This window comes from Schistocerca nitens, chromosome 2 (assembly GCF_023898315.1).
Source record: "Schistocerca nitens isolate TAMUIC-IGC-003100 chromosome 2, iqSchNite1.1, whole genome shotgun sequence".
In the NCBI taxonomy this organism is placed as follows: domain Eukaryota; kingdom Metazoa; phylum Arthropoda; class Insecta; order Orthoptera; family Acrididae; genus Schistocerca; species Schistocerca nitens.
In genome coordinates this window covers 706005044-706028888 of record NC_064615.1, presented here as the reverse complement: position 1 = coordinate 706028888, position 23845 = coordinate 706005044, and the positions used below count along the sequence as shown (strand labels likewise).

General features: G+C 37.2%; 1 protein-coding gene across 3 annotated transcripts in view; it reads right to left on the bottom strand.

The window, feature by feature from the left end:
- Nucleotides 1–15127: 15127 nt before the first annotated feature.
- LOC126236873 (serine/threonine-protein kinase Pak) overlaps nt 15128–23845 on the bottom strand; it is a 144168-nt gene continuing 135450 nt past the window's right edge. For 2 of the 3 annotated variants that reach the window (XM_049946495.1, XM_049946496.1), the window contains one exon: nt 15128–16685. In XM_049946495.1, coding sequence (XP_049802452.1) covers nt 16602–16685 — 84 coding nt within the window. In that variant the 3' untranslated portion in view covers nt 15128–16601. The remainder of the gene's footprint in view (nt 16686–23845) is intronic. The other variant, XM_049946494.1, reaches the window with a different exon arrangement.

Below are 23845 nucleotides of genomic sequence, written 5' to 3'. Positions count from 1 at the left end.
TTATAAGTCAACAACAGAATTTAAGTTACGAAACAATCACTGATTTTGCCCTATAATGATACTAACTAGTAATAGTCAAAATAAATTAAAAATCAATTACATACATAAAACTAAGCACATAATTAGATCTGGTGTATATTCTTTAAAACTGAGCGCCAACCTTTCTATTTTATGAACATGCAGATTATAATCACTTATGCTCTTGGTAATTAGTTAAAGATGAAAAAACGAATTTAAGGAGGCAGATGGCAAAACAAGAGGGGAACTAAAAATATCCCAGTTTGCTTCGTCACACATTCCAATTTGTCGCTAACATCTACCTTGTTTCTGAACAGCAGTTCCAAGATTGAAGACTTAACTCCAGGAATTAAATTTATTTCTCTTGTGAACTTCCTATTTCATTGTTGTATCTAGATCTATGGAATAAAGTTGAGATCACTTTCGTCAAAACCAACCTTAAGTTTCATTTCTACACTCATGAGATCATTTCATCTAGCTTCCATGTTCCTTTCTGTGTTTCATTGTTATGTTTTTCTTTTTTTTTTTTTTTTGTTTTTTTTTTTTTTTTGTACTTTAAATTTGTGTATGTTTGGAAGCATGCTTGCAGTGCTTATGACATGGAAATAGTTCCCGTATTGCTAGTCACGAAAAATAACAGAACTGCTGATCAATAAATATTTGTCAGAACATGCCATACTCTGAATGGCACTGGTACACACACATCCGATTACAAGTCAAATGAAGGAAATGTACAAGAAAGGACACCCATTCTTGAGGGCCATTATAGGCCTCCTATAAGCCAAGAGCTCTAGGTAATAATTACATTTTTCCAATCATAAAATTCAGTGCAGAATCCACATTCATCCAAAAATAATTCAGTAGTATTGGAAACACATTTCTCAATCAACAAGGCTAAACTTTATGGACAATTACATCAGTTAACAAATGTACCTTTCGTGTTTCATCAAGATACAATGCAAAAGCTGTACGGAGACTGTGTCCACATGCATCATTATGTTTTTTCAGCATGACTGAGTTAACCCTTTGAGTACCAGTGGTTTCTGCCTGCAACCATCATTTTATTAATTTTTTTTAATCCTACCAGTGCCTTTCACATGAAACTCTCAATGCTGTTGCAAGCCGGAAACCTCTAGTGGTACATAAGGTACTTCTAGGAATATAGCACATTGTAGCAGTCACAGTGTTCAATGCAACAGTCGACATGGAGATTGTACTACGTGATTGTAGGACATTGTAACATCTTTTAGTTTTTAAAGTGATCATACTGAGATCACTAACAATTAACATAAAAATATATTAAGTTAATATAACATATATTTGGGTTTGTACTACTGCTATTACAAATGGTTTGAAAATGAAACCACTGGAGCTGTATGTATTTTTTATATAAAAATTAAATTTTAGGCCCATTTTTGCTTGTTATTTGCAATTCTTAATTGGTTTTTGGCATTATGAGTTTATAGCAGTTTTGAGACGCGGGACTGAGTCTAGGAAAAATGCAAAATTGCTTTAAAATATATCTCACATAATAATGAGTTGTTGAAAATTACATGTCCAAGGCATCCAAATTTAAAACGATTGTTTACTTTGCGCCAATTTCTTCTTGTACTCATTGCTTTAGTTTGATGATAAAGGTCAATTTTGTTAAAAATTTATTTATTTATTTATTGCAGTGTTGGAGCTTAAAATGTTAAGTATCATACCTGAAAATCATGAACATTCATTATTTAAGTTTTTAAAAGACCTCATTTTCATCACTGATTAGAGAAAGTATTTATTTTCACCACTGCAATTTCTGGCTTGGCTATTGTCAAGTGATATGCTGATAATGACTGTACTTTCCCACATATCAAACTTTACAATTTCTCCAACGTTTACACATTATCATGATATCTGAGACTTATAACAACGTTAAATACTTAGCATAAATCCCAATAAATCATTGTTTTTGATGCTGTTCAAGCTAAATACTAAATTCCCTGACTGGTATATTTTTTGTATGAGTGCTAGTCCCTAGCCACCAACAGCCTCCCGGATCACACCCCATTTCAGATTACCATTTAGGAAGACAGACTGAGGGTGATGCACACATATAGAAAATTAAAATGTGTTGAACTACTTGCTCACATGACAGGTGCCTTTACTGCTGCAATGACTTCTGAGGGACAACATGCTACTTTTCATGAGTTAAAAATGTAGCTAAGGGAAAAAGTAAATTTAAAAAAAAAATCTTCTGTAGCATGTTTTTAGCCTATTTGTGTTATCACTGTTGCCATTCTCAGAACTCTGCATGCTTTGGGAAATTTTGTCACTCGACTGTTTTGTCACTCGACTGTTTTGTCACTCGACTGTTTTGTCACTCGACTGTTTTGTCACTCGACTGTTTTGTCACTCGACTGTTTTGTCACTCGACTGTTTTGTCACTCGACTGTTTTGTCACTCGACTGTTTTGTCACTCGACTGTTTTGTCACTCGACTGTTTTGTCACTCGACTGTTTTGTCACTCGACTGTTTTGTCACTCGACTGTTTTGTCACTCGACTGTTTTGTCACTCGACTGTTTTGTCACTCGACTGTTTTGTCACTCGACTGTTTTGTCACTCGACTGTTTTGTCACTCGACTGTTTTGTCACTCGACTGTTTTGTCACTCGACTGTTTTGTCACTCGACTGTTTTGTCACTCGACTGTTTTGTCACTCGACTGTTTTGTCACTCGACTGTTTTGTCACTCGACTGTTTTGTCACTCGACTGTTTTGTCACTCGACTGTTTTGTCACTCGACTGTTTTGTCACTCGACTGTTTTGTCACTCGACTGTTTTGTCACTCGACTGTTTTGTCACTCGACTGTTTTGTCACTCGACTGTTTTGTCACTCGACTGTTTTGTCACTCGACTGTTTTGTCACTCGACTGTTTTGTCACTCGACTGTTTTGTCACTCGACTGTTTTGTCACTCGACTGTTTTGTCACTCGACTGTTTTGTCACTCGACTGTTTTGTCACTCGACTGTTTTGTCACTCGACTGTTTTGTCACTCGACTGTTTTGTCACTCGACTGTTTTGTCACTCGACTGTTTTGTCACTCGACTGTTTTGTCACTCGACTGTTTTGTCACTCGACTGTTTTGTCACTCGACTGTTTTGTCACTCGACTGTTTTGTCACTCGACTGTTTTGTCACTCGACTGTTTTGTCACTCGACTGTTTTGTCACTCGACTGTTTTGTCACTCGACTGTTTTGTCACTCGACTGTTTTGTCACTCGACTGTTTTGTCACTCGACTGTTTTGTCACTCGACTGTTTTGTCACTCGACTGTTTTGTCACTCGACTGTTTTGTCACTCGACTGTTTTGTCACTCGACTGTTTTGTCACTCGACTGTTTTGTCACTCGACTGTTTTGTCACTCGACTGTTTTGTCACTCGACTGTTTTGTCACTCGACTGTTTTGTCACTCGACTGTTTTGTCACTCGACTGTTTTGTCACTCGACTGTTTTGTCACTCGACTGTTTTGTCACTCGACTGTTTTGTCACTCGACTGTTTTGTCACTCGACTGTTTTGTCACTCGACTGTTTTGTCACTCGACTGTTTTGTCACTCGACTGTTTTGTCACTCGACTGTTTTGTCACTCGACTGTTTTGTCACTCGACTGTTTTGTCACTCGACTGTTTTGTCACTCGACTGTTTTGTCACTCGACTGTTTTGTCACTCGACTGTTTTGTCACTCGACTGTTTTGTCACTCGACTGTTTTGTCACTCGACTGTTTTGTCACTCGACTGTTTTGTCACTCGACTGTTTTGTCACTCGACTGTTTTGTCACTCGACTGTTTTGTCACTCGACTGTTTTGTCACTCGACTGTTTTGTCACTCGACTGTTTTGTCACTCGACTGTTTTGTCACTCGACTGTTTTGTCACTCGACTGTTTTGTCACTCGACTGTTTTGTCACTCGACTGTTTTGTCACTCGACTGTTTTGTCACTCGACTGTTTTGTCACTCGACTGTTTTGTCACTCGACTGTTTTGTCACTCGACTGTTTTGTCACTCGACTGTTTTGTCACTCGACTGTTTTGTCACTCGACTGTTTTGTCACTCGACTGTTTTGTCACTCGACTGTTTTGTCACTCGACTGTTTTGTCACTCGACTGTTTTGTCACTCGACTGTTTTGTCACTCGACTGTTTTGTCACTCGACTGTTTTGTCACTCGACTGTTTTGTCACTCGACTGTTTTGTCACTCGACTGTTTTGTCACTCGACTGTTTTGTCACTCGACTGTTTTGTCACTCGACTGTTTTGTCACTCGACTGTTTTGTCACTCGACTGTTTTGTCACTCGACTGTTTTGTCACTCGACTGTTTTGTCACTCGACTGTTTTGTCACTCGACTGTTTTGTCACTCGACTGTTTTGTCACTCGACTGTTTTGTCACTCGACTGTTTTGTCACTCGACTGTTTTGTCACTCGACTGTTTTGTCACTCGACTGTTTTGTCACTCGACTGTTTTGTCACTCGACTGTTTTGTCACTCGACTGTTTTGTCACTCGACTGTTTTGTCACTCGACTGTTTTGTCACTCGACTGTTTTGTCACTCGACTGTTTTGTCACTCGACTGTTTTGTCACTTGACTGTTAGTTAGAGAACAAATAGTGATTTGTTAACACTTCCATGCAAGCAGTTAATGTGCTCTACTTCATCGAGTTTTCAAGATTTCATATCAATTTTCATCACAAAGAGGATCGGTGTCAACTCCCAAGTTGTCATATACCACTCAGGCCTTCTGATGCACCCACAATAGTTGTGAAAGAGAATACTGTTTTACCCTGACTTCCGAATCTCCTTCAGGAAAGCTCCAGAGATGGAAAAGGAAGTCGGTACTGTTGAAAATGAGAACAGAGTGTCACTGAAAACCATGTGACATGTTGAACTAGAAGTACAGCTGATGAGCAGCAAGATGTAATATTTCATACGAAATGTCAAAGAGTTAACATAACTAAAGTCAAAAAACCATTAGGTGAAATGTGGTGCAGTATGGACAGTATGAAATCAACTGTAACATGTTCTAGGAAATGCACTGAACCTAAACTTGTAGTTTCAGGTGCATGCACACTACCTACTAAACCATACAGTATCACATACTGGAGCTTATTCTCTAGGTGTTACGTCACACACAAATTCAGTTCACATCTGCACACATCATAAGAGCTGAAGTTGTTATACATATATTCTCTATTAGCAAGAAAAAGGAAAGAACCCCAAAGCATAAAAGACTTGTTTTTGTTATGTATTCACAAATTAGCAAGGACTTCATTCTCCTCTGGTGCATGATGAAATACCTTGAACTTAAGATGTGAGAAGGAAAACAAGTAGAAACAGTAAGGAGGGGGGGGGGGGGGGGCATTGCTAACAATTAAATAAGAGAATGTAAAGCATTAAACAAAAGAGTGTGCTTACATTATACAGGTAAAGAAAGCTTACCAGTACAATAAATAATAATCTAATCTGCATGTAATGGAAATACTTAACCCAGAACCACTCAGTAATATTAATTGAAATATATTTTCCAGTATATTTTTCTTAAGATATTGAAAGAAACCAAAAATTATCAACAATCGAAGAGACTGTATTATGCTTATGATGATTTCATGTATGCTGAAGATGTCACGACAAACAACAAAAAATTCTTACATTCAGTCACATGACACATACCTGCAGAAATCAGCTCTTTATTTCAGTTTATACACTTACTAAGCCCTTGTCTCCATGGCTAAAATCATTATTAGACACAAATTTTACTTAATGAACTCTCTACAACAAGAATTACCTGCTGTCTTAAGGCACAGATGTCTACAACATTCATTTCAAAATTAAAGAATAATATTAAGACTTTTAAAACAGTCAGATACTATTGTGTATTATTGCTTCAAACATTCTTAGAAGTAACTGTAGTAATTGCGAATCAGCAAAACAGGAGATGAATATTTGTGCCAAAATAAAACTCCGATATATATTTTTGTTCTATTTAAATATGCGATGTGTCTTTTTCTTTCATTATAACAATACATACCTTTCATAATATAAATTGTTTTGAAGTTTTATTTTATTTCCAACTATCAACAAAATATTAAACAATAAAATTAAATCCAGTGTGATATTCAAAGAAAGAAGTGAGCATTCTTTTGTGGAAGGTCAGTAGCAATTAAAAAAAGAAAATATATCTCAATTGCTCTTTCAGCATTCACCACTTTTACTTACACAATGTGCTTACAAAAACAAGAACATAATAACTCATCAAATTTTCTAACAAATGTGAAATCAATCATGCTCTTCACTCATACATAAATAAAACATTATCCACACCACCTGTGAGGCATGTTAATTGATAGCAAACATGTGCAATATGCACATGAGCAACTGAATAATATGTTCTTAGTATACATAATCTAAATAAATGTAATAACATACCTTCTTTTGTCAAGTAAGTTACAATGTGACAAAACCGTCAGACTCAACTTCAAAATACTCAAAATCTGAAGCAAATATAGCATGTACACACAAAAAGATTATGAACCTATGACAAAACCTTGTTTTGAAATAATTGATCATAAATAGAAAAGTCTGACAACAAACAGAAATACGGTGATATAATAAAAAATAGCACTATGAATTCCATAAGTATGAAATACCACATATTTAATTCAAATAAAATTTTTATAAAATGAGGCCTTAAAACTTTGGTCAGGCACTGAATGCAATTAACAATTTAAAATATTGCTGTCTATGTACAGATTCACAGTTGTCTTTATAAAGTGTTTTCAGTAGACAATTTATCGATTATTCTGCTGAAAATTCTGATTTTTTGTAATTCATTGTAAACTGTATTAAGTAAACTAATCTATTATCATTAAATTCTTCTAGTAGGGAATTTCTTATCTTATTAGAGGCACAAAACTATACTGAATCTGACCAAGTAATGACACTGGCCAGGACTGCAATGTTACATGAGACAAATGTTACATACTGCAATTATAGACTTCCAGACAATAAACAAATAACCAAATTATTCTTAATATTTGTATTTCAGACCTCTCCTCAAAACAATTTCCAAGTAATACAACTGCATTATTCTAAAAAGAAAATCCTTATTGTCATTTTAGATGTTTGTAATCCCATTAACACAGTGCTTTTTCATTAAGGACTGGTAGAGATTTACCTTGCTGCTTACTTTCAATATTTGCAGTCTCTACCTCTTAACTTAACATGGAAACATTCCACAAAAACTGACACTTAATAAGGAATATGCTGCAAGATCATTCAGTTATGAACTTGAGTATCTCTGTCAGCCCCTTCTACTTGGTGAGATTACCACAGTTCGTGACTACTAAAATATCTTTATAATCAGTACACCTCAAATCAACAGATGAGTTAGTGTTCATTTGCTTCCCGCACAACCTAACATCGTATCATGTAACAAAGTTCCCTAAGGCTTCAAGCAGTGTGAGCAATTCGACACATGCAATATTCTGCTAATCATAAATCAATCTCAACAGCAAGCAAATAAGAGGTTTTTTTCTGGCTGTGGTTGTACAGTTTTTGGGGTTATGCAGCAGCTGTGTTTTGCTCCTTAGGAAATAATTATAATAAATTTCCAAATCTGGGCATCAGTTTCAATGGTCCTACAGTGGCAACTGCCTGGATTTTTGCTGTAACCTTTCCTAAAATAGTATAACGAGGTTAACAAATTCTGCTTGTGTTGAGCAAAAGCCTCATACATCAACTGCAAAAAAATTATGTAAAATAAATGAAAGCAGGCTATATTTATTATTTGGAAAATTAGCTGGCAAAACGCAACACAAACAGTGTTATCACCAAGAATTTTCAACCAACAGGTACTTTATGTTATTGCTTGCGGCTTAACCCAAAGATTGTTGTTCATGACTACGATTCCAAAACTTCCTTCAGCATAGCTTACAAAAATATTTCAATATTAACTTCACCACTGCTTGACAGGAAGTGTTAAATGTTTAGCATACAGGTTGTTACACAAAGCAAATGAACACAAGTAAATCACCTTAAGAAAGACCGTGTTTCACACAAGGTTAAAAAATATAATGGCACATCATCATATATAAAAGTAGATTTTTCTACTATACATTTCAATAGGTAATAACCAATTATTGAACTTTATGTTCATATAGATTTCTGAAGTCTAATTTTAATATCGCTCACATGAATACAATGCTTTATCGAATCAGAATAGTGCATTCACATAGAAAGACAAAAATAAAGTATGGAAGAATTTCAAAGAAGAAAGTGGAAAGACTATTCTGTCAAATGACAAGTGGAACCATGAAACTGTTAATGACAGCACAATGATGCAAATAATACAATTTCCAAAATTTTTAAGAACAGTGGATTTTTCATCACACAGATAAATGCTGCACAAACTACTGAGGAAGATCAGGTTCAATCCATTGCTGAAAATAATTCACCCACAGCCTATTGTTTGTTATAAAGGGATATTTCACTTTGGCAAAACATAAGTTTTTTGAAACATTACATCATATACCAGTCTGGGCCTCATTGCGTGTCTTCTGAGCCATCCCTACACACTCTTCCAATTTGCACAATTGTCCATTCTAACGCACATGCTGCAGCAGAGAAAAAAATAACTTATACTATGTTTATTAAACTTATGCTTGTTAGATGACATTTTCATATTGACGGAGTGTATACTGCAATAATCATTCATACAAGCGTAAGATTGAGGCTGAATTGAGGCTCATACATTGATCTGCCTTTGCAGCTAGTGTTCTTCCGGCTGATGAAGGTTTAGAACGAAAGAGAGTGAGCCACCAGCAAGTTGAAGGTTTGTGTCAGCCTGCAGCACACACTTGGGTGTTCAACTGGAAGAGCACTGCCCATCAAAGGTCAGTATTAAGACAACCACACTGATCGATCACAGTTTCCCCTCCCCCAAATCAACCAGCTAACTTGTACAAATTACCTCTATACATTCCACTGTTATTGTAACATTTCAAGGCCCAAGGGAGTTCACCCCAAGAACTTACAAGGGTACTCGAGATGTAGGAAGTGTCAGCTAGGAGGTTTAAAGAATGGTAATCGTATCCCAGTCTTTGTTAACTATCCTTACAAGTTTTTGTTAACTATCCTTACACTTCATTACCCCATGCTTACAACATAATTTACATTATCCATCTCCCTTCAGACTGCACACTCGTTATATCTTACCCCTTGGGCCCCTAACCACGCATATATAAACTGCTTACAATATGGTGTTAAACACCTCAAATTTCAAGTTCACTTCTCATTCCCTGTATTTTTGGCAACTTTAAAGCCAAATATTTGTTCCTATTATCTTCACTTTTCATCTGATCAATCAGATTTACATATCCTGATAAAATCATGAATACTTACACTTTCACTGCATTATCATTACGCATCATAGTTCCAGTTACCAAAGAGGATGGAAATTTTCTTGTATTGATTATTATTAAAGGTACAATGTGTCAATGTAAAAAGGTTGTGCATATCATGAAATACACGTTGTTTGCAAATATCAAGATATATTCTATCTAGTTACCAAAATGTTGATGAAGTTACTATCTTTAGTACTATTAAGATAATAATATTGATTCTTTACAGTGTACATCAGTACATTTCTGTGTAAGAAGCAGCTTATTACCTTCTAAATTGAGATATTCATCGCATCCCGGCCATGTCATTAAACACACCACCCTTAACAATCAAGACATAAGAATTAAGCTTTTAACCAACAATGTGCATGCCTCCAAGCACAGCCTGACATAGTGCACAGATCACGGATTAGAGCACTACTACATTACTTTACTTTACATACAACATATTACACTTATTCTCTCACTGTAAATGAAATACTTATATCACTAGTGATACCAGTTGAGAAGGAAAGGAAGAAGAGCAACGCCTTTGTAAATAATAATACTGAATAAAATTCACATACCAGTTTCAAAGATTAAATTGTTGGTATCAAATTCACCACAATAGAGCTGGCTATTAATACTGGAAGTCACTGTTCGTGTTAAACTATAGATTACTTCACATATGCATCTGACACTCGATTTACATTTATTTCATGCAAGGTCAACAACTCCCAATATAGAAGCAATATTTTACACAAATGAGTTTATAAAATTGCTGAAAATATTCTCCAAAATTACTGACAATGTAGATATTCATAAAATTACATTACATTACATTTTCATATAATAATGTTATGTTGTCTACTGGAACTTCAGAGGACTGTGCAAATATAACAATTTATGTTAAGGCCTAATACCATTGAACTTACACCACTACATAACTAAAGTGTTAGGAGGCAACATACTTTCAACAGGAAATTTCCAGCTTTATTTATTATATTACACACAGAACCACTATTTGCTTTCAAAGTGGAGCAGGGATTTTTGAGATAAATAAATCATCAAAAGCTCCATACCGAAAACGTGTATGCAAATCTTCCTTCAACACGACATGTAGGGAAGTACAAGTCTATAAAAGGGAATGGACGGTTGTTATGACAGTTCAGAGAAGGTATTAAAAGTAAAAATAGTTAACAGAATATGAATGTATTTTATGATATTGTGACATGCAACTAATTAGAGAGAGAGAGAGAGAGAGAGAGAGAGAGAGAGAGAGAGAGAGAATAAGGGAGGAGAGGGGAAGGGGACAACCTCCTTGCAAGCCACCTGAGTGTAATGGTACTGTTCTCACAAAACAACAGATTACCATCGTTTCTTTCACATCCAAGATGGTCTTGTGCAGAAATATTAGCATCTTTAGTATATCAGATACTACTATCATAATATTACACTAAACAAGAAAGTAATTACAATGGACTTATTTCACTTTTGAAAGGCACTTGCTGACATCAGACACTCAGCACTTCAAGTTATTAAGACTGGATGCTCAAATAGTGGATGGAGAAAAATGAATACCAAAAGCAATAAAAAATAAAAATGGGAAACTGCAGTTTCAATAACAGTTTTTAGCTACTGACGATAGCCAATTAATACATGAAAGAATTTAGATAAGGTGAATGGCAGTAAGGTAAAAGAAGAAAAAATGGCTAAGGCCATCAGACTGGTTCACAGTTTAATATACCACCAGGATAGTTAATGATAAACTGGCAGAGAGGGTTGACATCATTAATCAAAAATACAAATGTATGTCTGTGCCTCCTGCAGCATTTCGGCGTTTCAAATTTATGAATATTTAATGCAACATTGTAAACCATGTTTTGATGCAAAATAAGAAATCTGACATCTTGTGGCAATGAATAGATCACAATTCTGACATGTTCCACACCCACAAGAATCATCTCATTTTTTGGGTCTATGGAACAAAAACTGAATATAATCTAATCTAAAATGATGAAACTATGCGACAGGACTTCACAAAGAAACTATCTGACAGAACTTCACAAAGAAACAATAAATCTCATGGACTCAAAGAGAATTAAGTTGGTAAGTTTGTGTTGAAGAATTTACCTGCACAAACACAAATGTATAAACCAAAAGTCAAAATGTTCAGTTAACATAAAGGGCCATGCTCCATGAATCTGAACAAGCATCACAGAAAACGTCGTAAGGTCCAATTTATCCAATTACTGAGATATCTATTACGTATCACGGTAGAATCCTGAGTGAAGTATCTACCACAGCTCATATTTCTAACAGTGCATAACACAAACATGAACTGAAGAGAGAGGAATAAAAATAGAAATAGGGTGAATATCAGTTTTAAAAAGAGCTTTTAAACAAGGAAAAGGTTTCAATAAGACTATGAACACTGTATTGTTTATTGCACCTGAAGTTTCGGACATGGATAGGACAACAACAATAATTTTAAACTAAGAAAGTGTTAAGACTCAATAGGATAAAGTGGAATCAGCACCAGACATTGTTTTGTCTGCCAGTATAAGATCTAATAAGAATATGATAGCAAATGGAATTGGGGAAAAAATATGCATTCAGAGTACACTGAAAGGATTGAAGAGTGGACGAGTTTGATAGCTGCACCATGTCACCTCCTTTCCGTAAGGACAACATTGTTCATGTTGAAAGTAAAGGAAACTAGATGTAATATGTCCTGTTTTGGTTATAATAATCACTTAATTTGCAGTTCACTTGCTTTTTATTGAAAGGCTGCATAACATTTCAGATGAGCACCAGAGAATTTATACTATCACATAATCAATTGCAACCTACATTCTCTATAGTGATGATACTGAAAAACTGACTGTCGAATCGATCTCTCAACACAACACAGATTCCCCCCCCCCCCCATTTCTTGCTGTAAGTTGTGCTACCAGTCATGAAAATGAATGTACAAACATCATCACTTCAAAAGAAGACAATTATTGAAAGAAAAAGCACCAAGTGGATTACTCTAAATCTATTTAAACAATTTCTCATTTTGGACGATCGGATTCTCTGTTGAGAAAATTCAGCACATAAGAAAGAGATACAGCACTTGTGGGAAAGAGGGAACCAGGTCACGTGGGTTAATTTCAGTCTCATTTTATGTACCTTACAGTTTTCTTTCTGATGTGGTGTGATTCATTCTAGCATTTTCCCTTTGTATTTTCTTGTATACAATGTCTAATCCAGTCATATATTTCCCAGCAATTAGCTGTGGCATCCATGATCAGAGCTCTCTGTATGAAGAAAATTTGAATAAAAACAGGAGAGGTTTCATTTTGTTCGTTTCAAGTTACTCACCCTCCTTTGATTAAAATTACACCTTTTCCAGATAATCCATACACTAGTATTTCATTGAAACAGGTCCCACGGAGAAATCCAGCATCTGTCAGCCCCCTTGTGATCTGTGGTGTAATGAGAGAGGCTATGAATTTGCCTTATCTATACATTTACATGAAATCAATTCATTTTTATGAATACTTTTATTTGTTGTTCTTGCTTAGATGAAGCAGAAAGCATTAATGATAGTGTTTGTCACGGAGACAACACAATCTTAAGTTGGACTTACTAAAATCAAGAAAATAGAACTATCTTCCTCTGTTATTATTTGAGATTTTCATACCACAAATACTGGTACACTGGCAAAACTAATCAGAAATAAACTGTTGTCACTTTTAAAAAATGTCAGAATTGACATTTGCAACTGACATCTTAAATTTTGGGTGCTAAAACTAAATGCTCACTCGTTGACTCAAATCACGGGCTACCAATTTTCATTTGAACAATGTAATTCCATTTTCAGAAAACAGTTAAAAAATAAAAGACCTTTTTCTTCCTTCTGCAAGCACCTAGTGGCTACTGAGTTAATCTGGAGACTTTTTTTCACACTTCATACAATGAAACATAAGCACAAATGCAAGTAAAATGACAACCAATTCACAACAATGCAATATAATTGTGTCATGTAAGGAAGCACTGAACAATGTTGTATTGTTAACAACATTATTAGGAGAATGAAATGAGCCCTTACACAAAAAGCGACCACCGCACAGCCAGTATGATTATTACCATCGTTTTGTTAATGTATTATAGAAGCCCAATCCAGGAAGCACGCCTTCCACAGGATTTGATTGAAAATTTTATTGACTGCTGAGTAAAACTCCATGATTCCTGTTGTGTGTTCTTATGGATTGTGCATCCATGGAATTAAAGCATATACATAAACAGAAAAACAATTATTTTCTGAAAATATATGTTAAAACTGTTTTCTTTTTATGACTACTTTGAGAAAAAGCTACTGAATTCCAGAGCTAAAGCAGTTATTCGTCTCCTACTTACTCCATCCAATATGTTCTATGCTTCAGTTCACAGTGCTTAAGTTCTGTGTTCTTCTGTAATATTGTATTGCTGTATATGAAGGTTAACACATCCATAAAGACATTTTTTATACTCGTACACATGGTATGAATTTACAATAAAATGAAACTTGAGAAAGATATAAGATGTTGGTAGACCCCTACATCATGAACACAACTGGGAGATAGGTGAGGGTATTAAATAATTAAATTAATTTCTTCGATACAGAATGAATAGTGGCAGTCTTTTGATCAACTTTTGTTTACAGGCATAACTGTTTTCTTCAAAAGATGTATCAACAAGAGCTTACTCACAGTACGAAGTTACATCTATGACATCCTCCTCAATATAATATCACGGTGATTAAGGTACTTTTGAAAGCTGTTAACAAAGCAGACTGTCACGTGAATGTTAATCCATGCTACGAGGGGGAGGTTGCATCTGGATTTCATTCAAATTCCCAACACCAGATTACAATCACAGTAGTGAATGTACAGAAATTATTTACACATGCCACAAACATTCAAGACATTCAGTACCAACAGCCTTGTGGCTACACTGTTAAACAACCTGTCACCTAAAAGTCAATTTGACAAAAAAAGGGAACAACAACAAATCAGAAGATATACTTTATGTCACCAATAAAATTTCAACAAATCCAAAACAGAGGAAGATTATCTTTAGGTGACATCTTCCACAAGCCAACACATATCTGCATGCTGCTGAAGCAACTGCTGTTCCTGAACAATTTAGGCATGTGCAATTTCTACATTCAAACAGGCCACTGAGTGACTTCTACCTTTTTCTGGATGAAAAGTGTTTGTAACTTCAGCTCAAATGAGAAACTGCAGAACACATCATCATAAGGCAAGAGACATGACAGCAATCATCTTTGTAGAGGGTAGTAAGGGAAAACAAGTTCACTAATACAAGTGTCTAACACCACAGTAATTACATTCAGAATTTGGTTATGGAAGTACTGTTCCTACTGTATATGAACTCTGGGTGATAAACTCCTGTTTTTAAATTTCTGCCTTTCAAGTGATTAAAGAGAGAGAGAGAGAGAGAGAGAGAGAGAGAGAGAGCGAGAGCAGCAGCAGCAGCAGCACAACATATTTATAATTAACTTTTCTTGATTATAATTACTTTCCGAATATTTTCTATATTTGTAATAAGCATATCTCGTCTTTAAAGTCTTAAGTGAGTTGAAGGTAGTCACTTTATCACTACATGATATTCTGAAAGTAGAACAGCAGTACTGTGCATGCAAATGCTAGGCACGGGAACTACAGAGCAACCATTAAATTACAGGCCATGAAATTCTGTTTATTTTTTGTTGTGAATATTCTCTAACACATCAAACAGAGTAGCAAGTCAGCAGGAACAGTGTGCACTCTTGGTCATCCAATGTATCCAGAGACAACACACACTGCACAATCAAACTGCTGACAGAGACACTGTAAGGAAATCACAAATGTCAATATCACATTCTTAGCTGTTCCTATCATGTTTATTACATGATCTTTTTCTGGAGCAAAACATTTCACATTATATTATCATTCTGTCTAAACAGCTTAAAAATTATAATCACAAGAGGACAAAATATAAAAATATTTTGCATTTATTGCAGTTTGCAAAAAATAGTCCCAAATTGTTCACATATTTTTGAATGCAATGGCAATTATCTTTTACTCACATTGTCAAAATTATAAAATTCTGTACTAGCATCAGAATTCAGCTGATGATAATGACTAGGGCACATTTTCAGTCATTGTGTTGCATCCCTAAGCTGTTCACCAAGAAGCACGGAATGACTATTTTCCGTTATTTTTACCAAAATCTGTATACAAATTGATGGAGATATGACTGTCCAGAAACATTTAAAACCATAATAAAATGAACTTCCTATATCGTTATCATAGAATTATGTAACACTACTAGCTTTCAGGGATGCCTTTCCTACACAGATAATATAATACTGGTTTTTAGTATTACTGCAAAGTTACAATCTAAAATAGTCAAGGAAATAAGAACTTATCTTTAAAAGTAAAGAAAAAAAGGCAGTGAATACGAAACTTAACACATCTACATCTCAAATATGGTTACCGGCATGTTAATGGTAATCTTAAAATAGCAGCTCTCTCATTTTACACATTAGAATATTGATTACAGAAAGTAGTGCACCTCCGAAACATTCCAATCAAAGATTTACCCAGCATGAACAAGATGTTAACTGGGTCAGAAGCCTTACTGTTTCAGAAAACACCTTGCATATGACCATTAATAAATCTAAATGCACCTCTTTGGTTGGAAGAAAAATAAGAACACATCTGACACCCGTGATCTGTGCTCCACATTTTAGTTACTCACACATCTACAGCACTGTCCATTCTCTCTCAACAGCATCACAGCATAAAAATGTGGCCTAGATGCAAAGCTATTTAAATATGTAAAATAACTGCATTTAGCTGCACAGACCCATGACCAGCTTTTGCATCAAGGGTCACATTCATTTTTCTCTGTGGACTATATACCTCACATCACTGGGTTCTCCAAAAAATATTCACAACAAAACTTTACACTAAGTGAAAAACTTCCTTGTCACCCAGCACAAAAAGCCAGGTACACAGAATTGCAAGAATTGTTCCCAGTGGCACAACACACAATCGACTGCTTCTACTTAAAGCTCTGTGGTCGCTGCATGTCAAAAGTCAAGTTCCATCATACGGCTGTGTTCCTGGTCTACAGCTCTAATGATTCCTGGCTGCATCTTTTGCAGCCATTATGAGAGGTGTCAGACTTGCTAGCGGCCGGGCAATTTTCAGGAAAGGATGCTGTGGATAAGAACAAATACTATATCAATTAATACCCTCCTCTGTAACTCGATCTAAGACATTCTGAAAAGAGCTACCAAAATAAACATCAGCCACATTTTATTTACAACACAATAAACTGTTACTTATGTGCATTGTTCTATTCACTACTGCTAGGTGTGTCCAAAAAGTAAAGCAATTATATAAGAGGAGAATGGTATCACTACGAACTAGACCTCTTTGGCACATAAACACTGATCAGCCAAAACATTATGCCCACTGCCCATGGTGACGTTGCATGCTACCTGATGCCGTTGTGGGCACTGACTCTTTGGTGAACACAACCAAATTCACTATCGTAGTGTGCCAGCTGGATCAGAAATATGCACCAGAGATTGAAGATGTAATCACCACTCCACCTACAGCCGACGCATATGAGAAGTTAAAAACGGAACTGATAAGACAGGTTTCACTTCAGAGAAAGAGCACATCAGACAAGTCTTAATGCAAGAAGATATTGGCAACAGAAGACCCTCACAATATTTTAACACCTGCAGAATAAGGTGGATACGAGAACTGCTTCTGACAGTCTTTTGCACACAATGTGAATTAATCGCTTGCCACACGAAGTGAAATACATTATTGCGTCACAAACTGGCATGCTCTTAGATGCTGTAGCAGAGTTAGGTGACAAAATATTTGATGCTATAACGCCTGTGCCAATAAGTACAGTGGCGGCAGCATGCAATATAGCTTGTCATCGCACATGGTACCAAAGGCCAATTATGACATGCTGTCCACCAAAATGGATTTACTGACCAAGAAGATGGAAGAATAATTGGTCTGTCATGAACGCAGCAGAGATAGGGGCCATTATCACGAGTGACTGATAAGCCACTTGTCTACCACTTGCTCAACGCCAGATACTGAGAAGCCCACAGTTTGCTGGTCTCTCGGAAGATTTGAGGACCAGACAAGCAAGTGTAGAATGCCCTGCACACATGCAAATGCCAGAAGTAACCCGATGTAGGCACATCGACCAATTGCCAGAAATTGCCTCAACACCTATTCATCAGTGATCATAACTCTGGGCAGAAATATCTTGTAGATACTGGATCAACTTATGTGTTTTCCTGCACACAAAGTTGCACAGCAAGTGGCTGTGCACCCCCTTCCATTGGACTGCTGCTAACAATTCAACTATACTGACTTATGGAATGCTACGAAACAGCCTGGACCTCAGACTACAATGCAACTTTACGCGGGATTTCACAGTTGCAGATGTACGGTTTTTTTTTTTTGCACATTTTCAACTGCTTCCCAACATAACAAATACGTGGCTACTCAACAGTGTCAAATGGTTTCCAGCCGCAGGTTTTTGTTGAGATGTGGCAGAGCATATGGCTAAACTCTTACAAGACAGCGGCAAGTACAGTGACGTATTGAAGATACTCCCACCACAGACCTCTGGGAGCAATGAAGGACATACCCCATGACACTGCATCACATACAGACTGCAGAAGTCCCATTAGTCTTCTGCCAACCTCGGCACTTGGCACCATATCGACTTGCCTTAGTGAAAGCAGAATTTGACACTATGACTTGTGAAGGCATGATATGACTGCTGAATAGCTCCTGATAATCCCTACTACACTTGGTGCCAAAAAAGAACAGGGCATGGTGCCCTTGTGGTGATTATCGGGTCCTAAACACAAGAACTGTCTCTGATCATTACCCCATAGCATTAGTTCAGGAATATAATTATGTGCTTAGTAGCGTGAATTTATTCAGTGTTTTAGACGTTCCAAAGTAATATATGCAGATTCCGATGGTGGCAGCAGATACACAAAAGACACCTGGTGACAGCTGGTGTCATTCCTTTTGGCCTTTTTGAGAGTCAGTTCATGATGTTTGGCCTCCGAAATGCAGTGCAAACATTGACCAAGTTTCATCGACTCTGTCCTATGAGGGCTGACATTTTACTTCCATTATCTCTATGCCATTCTCATTTTTTCTGCTTCTCCAGAGCAACACCAGCAGCATCTTACTCAACTCTACAGAAAACTGTAAAAATGTGGTGGGTGTCATTCTAAATATGACCAAGTCTGTCTTTGGTCATGCACCAGTTGATTTTTTGAGCCACAGGATCAAGACGCTGGGTAGCTACCCTTATCGAAGAAAGTTGAAGCCATCCTGCAGATGTCCCTGTCGAAGACCTACCAGGAACTGCATCATTTCCTCAGCATCCTCAATTTCTATCACTGACATTTACCTCATGAGGCTGAGTTGCATGTGCCATTAACACTGAGTCCCAAGCCCGAGTGCAGCTCGTGTGACAGGCACACTGTGAGCATCCCACACCCGAGTTCCGCTCGTCTTCCTCCATTTGCTTTGTTTTCATTGCGCTCATGTCTAATATCCAGGCTTGGCAGGCTGTGATCTGCCCATTGCATGGTGCTGCCATCGTATGGATACTTCTGAAACTATTTTGGCATTGTCAAGGGCAATCCTCAGTTGTTCAAAACCACTGTACTGTCGTGTGACGCCATAGTTTTCATGTATTTCTTGTTGCACTTGCAGTGCGTTTTGCAATAAATATGTCGAAGTTTTTGACTAAAACTGAGATTGAGAAGCTTTGGAATGAGACATTTGAAGATTCCAGTTCCGAAGGGGATGTTCCTGAAAGTGAATACAGTGATTTTGCTTCTGAAGCAGACTCAGGTACAAAAGCAACATTATTTTCCTTTCCATTGTTATACATTGTTCTGTGTAATAAGTCTGCTATTTAGGTTACATGCCCATTGTTTTTCAGATGAAATTCCACCTCCGTCGGTATATAATGTACTGCCTAATGCTGAAGGCAGTATTTCTGTGTAATAAGTCTGCTATTTAGGTTACATGCCCATTGTTTTTCAGATGAAATTCCACCTCCGTCGGTATATAATGTACTGCCTAATGCTGAAGGCAGTATTTCAAATGTAGTGCCATCTACAGAATCACCACGCAAGAGGAGGCGTTCTAGTGTTCCAAAATCTTAAGGTGCGGAATTAGGGTGGACTACATTAGACGTGCGACCTTCATTACCTGAATTCAAAGAGGAAAGGGATGTGTGGCAGAAGTGGATGACAGCAGCAGTCCTTTTGATATTGTTTTCAATTTTTATCCCTGAATCAATGGTAAAACACATCAAGTCAGAAACTAACAGTTATGTGAAATCTATTGCAGATAAAATGAGAAGATCAGGCAAAATGAAACTCAATAGCATGTGGAGCTCATGGACTGGGGTACAGCTTCATGAAATGTAATTTTTCTTTGCTGTCATAATCCACATGTGCCTGGTGAATAAAAATAGGCTGCATGATTACTGGTCCACACCTTTTCCAGGTTCAGTTCTAGTTAGAAATAGATTTTTTCCTATTCTCTCTTGTCTACATGTAAACGACAATGCCTCATACATTCCAAGAAACGAACCTGGCCATGATCCCATGCACAAAATCAGACCATTCCTGATTCATTTACTCACACAGTTGCCAGCATCGTTTTCACCTGAGGAAAACTTCACTACGGATGAAGGTGTCTGTGGGTTCAGGGGAAGAGTTATTTTTCGTGTCTATATAAAAAACAAACCTGACAAGTATGGTATCAAACTGTTTACCTTGTGTGATGCAAAGACATGATATGTTTTACGCACTGAAGTTTACACAGGTAAAGGGCAGGAAGACAATTCAGTCACTGCCCTTTTTCAGAGACTTCTGCCTGGCTACCTCAAAAAGCGACATACTGTTTATATTGACAGATATTACACTTCACCTACTGTTTTTGATTTCCTGTGGGAGAATAAGACGAAGGCTATGGGGACGTGCATGCCTAATCATAGAGGACTTCCTAAGCAAGGTGTAATCAGCAAAAAACTGAAAAAAGGTGGCTGTATATTTATGAGGAAGGAACATTTGTTGTGCCTGAAGTGGAGGGACACAAGAGATGTTCTGTGTTTGTCAAGTCTTCACAACATGACCAAAACAGAAGTAGAAGTGCGTAGCAAGATGGGGCTGACAAAGAAAACGAAACCTGATGCCATTCTAGACTACAACCTCAACAAGACAGGTGTAGACAGAAATGACCAACTTATATCTTACTACCCTTTCAAGAGAAGGCAAACGAAATGGTGAAGAAATTGTTTTTCTATCTTTTTATAATGGCAGCAGTGAATGCTTTCATCTTTTACTGTAAAACAAGAAACACTCAGAACAAAGGTTGCCATTTGGCAAATTTTCTTGTGCAATTAGGTGAAGAATTTTCAAAGAAAGGTGCTGTACATCAACATACTGCTACTCCCCAAAATGCATGTAGCAACAGACTTCTAGGAAGGCATTTTGCAGACAGGATTCCTTCCACTGAAAGGAAGGCACATCCCACAAGAGTGCAAAGTTTGTGCAGAAAAAAACAAATTTGTCCAATGGAAAGTCTTCAAGAAAAGAAACAGTATGGTGGTGCCCTTACTGTAAAATTCCGCTGTGCATGCCAGAGTGTTTCAAATTGTACCATACAAGGGCAAATTATCGTTAAATGTACAGATAGAGAAGAATCTGTGCAGAATTTTTTCCACTAAATATATACTGAAATGTAAAAAAAAATTGTGTCCTAAATTTGTATTTAAATGAGCTTTATTTTACAATAGATCACATAGGAACAATTCCCTCTAAAAAGAAAAAAAAATGGTTCCATATCTTTAAATAAGGTTCCAAGAACGAAATGGTAATTAATTAAAGAGATACCGAAAATGCCTGGGATTCTGTTATATGCATGCTCCAAAGGGTTCTGGACTCAAAGTGTTAACAGCAGCACTCGCTGGCCTGAAGAAGGGAAACTCACCAGTTTCATGGATGGATGAAATGATCTCAGCTCTCGAAGAAGCCAAGCACAGTGTAGCGGATGGACATTATTCGTACAACAAGAACCGAGCGCACCATTAGCGTTGGTAGTTGATGCGAGTCAGATGGCAATCGATGCAGCACTGCTACAATTTCATGATTTTCATGGCAGCTGTTGGCATTCTTCTTGCACAAGCTGTGTCCAACTCAAAAGAAATGGAGTGTCTACAATAGAGAGCTTTCAGCAATGTACAAAGCCTTTAAACATTCCCAATCTCAACTGGAGGCCCGAGAATTCATCATCTTTATCTACCAAAAATCACTTGCATTTGCCTTCTGACAAAATAACGAATTGTTCACCTTGGCAACACAAGCAGTTAGTCTTCATTTCTCAGTTCAGTGCATACAGAAAGCACATACTGGAATAGACAATATAGTGGCTAACTGCCTCTCCTATGTTAGCAGCATCACTTGTTTGATGGATTTCACAGAACTTGTGGTGACACAACAATCAGACAGGTAGCTGTATGACCTGCTTGAAGACTCTTAATCACAGCTCAAAATTCAGGCAGTAGAGATTCCAGACACCAATGCAAAGTTGTACTGCGATGTGTCTAATCGCAATAATTGCAAACCCTGTCCTTTCCTTTTGATAATATACATAATCTGTGCCATCCGGGAGTTTGTGCGACAACACAATTAGTCTCCAATCATTCTGTGTAGCCAGGAGTCAAGAAAGACTGCCGAGACTTGGCCCAGACAGCATTAAATGCCAATGTAACAAAGTCTACAGACATGCGACAAGCTAGCAGGCAACTTTCCCGATGTAACAACCACTCAGTTTGCACACATTCATATTGATGTGGTCAACCCCTTACCTTCACCCAACGGCCAATGTTATTTATTAAGAATGACAAAATGTTTCACCTGCTGGCCAGAGGCCACACCAGTAGACAAAAGCCACACCAGTGGAGAAAATCTCAGCAGAGATCTTGGCTTCCGCCTTTGTTTCTACATGGGTGTTACATTTTGGCTACCCTTCACAGTTCATGATGCATTGCAGAAGCCAGTTTGATTATGACCTGTTCACACAGCTGACTAAATTCTGTGGCACTGTGCATCACAGAATAATGAGCTATCATCCTGCCAGCAATGGGATGATAGAATTCTGGCAATGATTGCTGAAAGCAGCCCTGATATGCCGTGACAAGTTGAACCACAGCCTTACCAATGGCTTTGCTAGGTCTGGGAAACACTTACAATCCGGATTTGGATGCTTCAGCTGCCGAACTTCTGTATGTTGAAATGTGATCCACGGTCCTTGAAACTATCCAACTTGAGAAATGGTGATTTTGCAAGGTATGTCCACAGAGTAAGTTTCGTTTGGTTATATAAACATGTACAGATACAGAAAAAATATTTATTGTACAAAAATCTGTAACTGTTAAACTACTTTTCTACATAGCTTCCAAAATTTTGTAGGCACTTGTCATAGTATTTTTGTATGCCTTCTTCATAGAAGGTTGCCGCCTGTGTATTCAACCATGTAGTAGCATGTTCTTTCAGCTCATCATCATTGTTGAAGTGTTGACCACCAAGGACAGATTTTAGGTGTAAGATGAGAGGAAAGTCACTAGGAGTGAGGTCCGGGCTGTATGGAGGATGATCAAATGTGTCCCAGTGAAATTCCGGTAAGAGTTGACAATTTCGTAACGGTCTCGCAGTAACCATGTGCATTGATTGTTTGGCCTCGTGGTATGAAATCAATCATCAAAATGTCTTTTCTGTCCCAAAAAACAGTGCACGACTTTTCGAGGTATAAACATTTGCTTAGGCTTACCCTTCATTGGGGATGAAGTGTGCCTCCATTCCATTGATTGGCGTTTTGTTTCACGGATGTCATACGAAACCCAAGTTTCATCCCTCATGACTACCCGAGAAAGAAAACAATCGCCTTCTTTATTGTAGTTTGTCAAAAACTGAAGTGCACAGCCCATCCGTTGTTTTCTGTGTTGTTTAGTAAAAATTTGAGGTACCCAATGTGAGCCAAGTTTTCGAAATTTCAGTTTTTCAGTAACAACTTCATGAATTAGTGATCGTGAGATTTGCGGAACTTCCATAGCAAGGGCACTATGTGTAAACTTACAGTTTTGCTTAATCTTCTCTTGAATTGTGTGAATCAGTTCATCAGTAACGACAGATGGGCATCCACTTCGTTCTTCATTGTGTACTCTATCACGTCCTTCATTGAACAGTCCGACCCATCTTCTAACCATTGAATCACTCATAGCATTTTGTCCATAAACATCG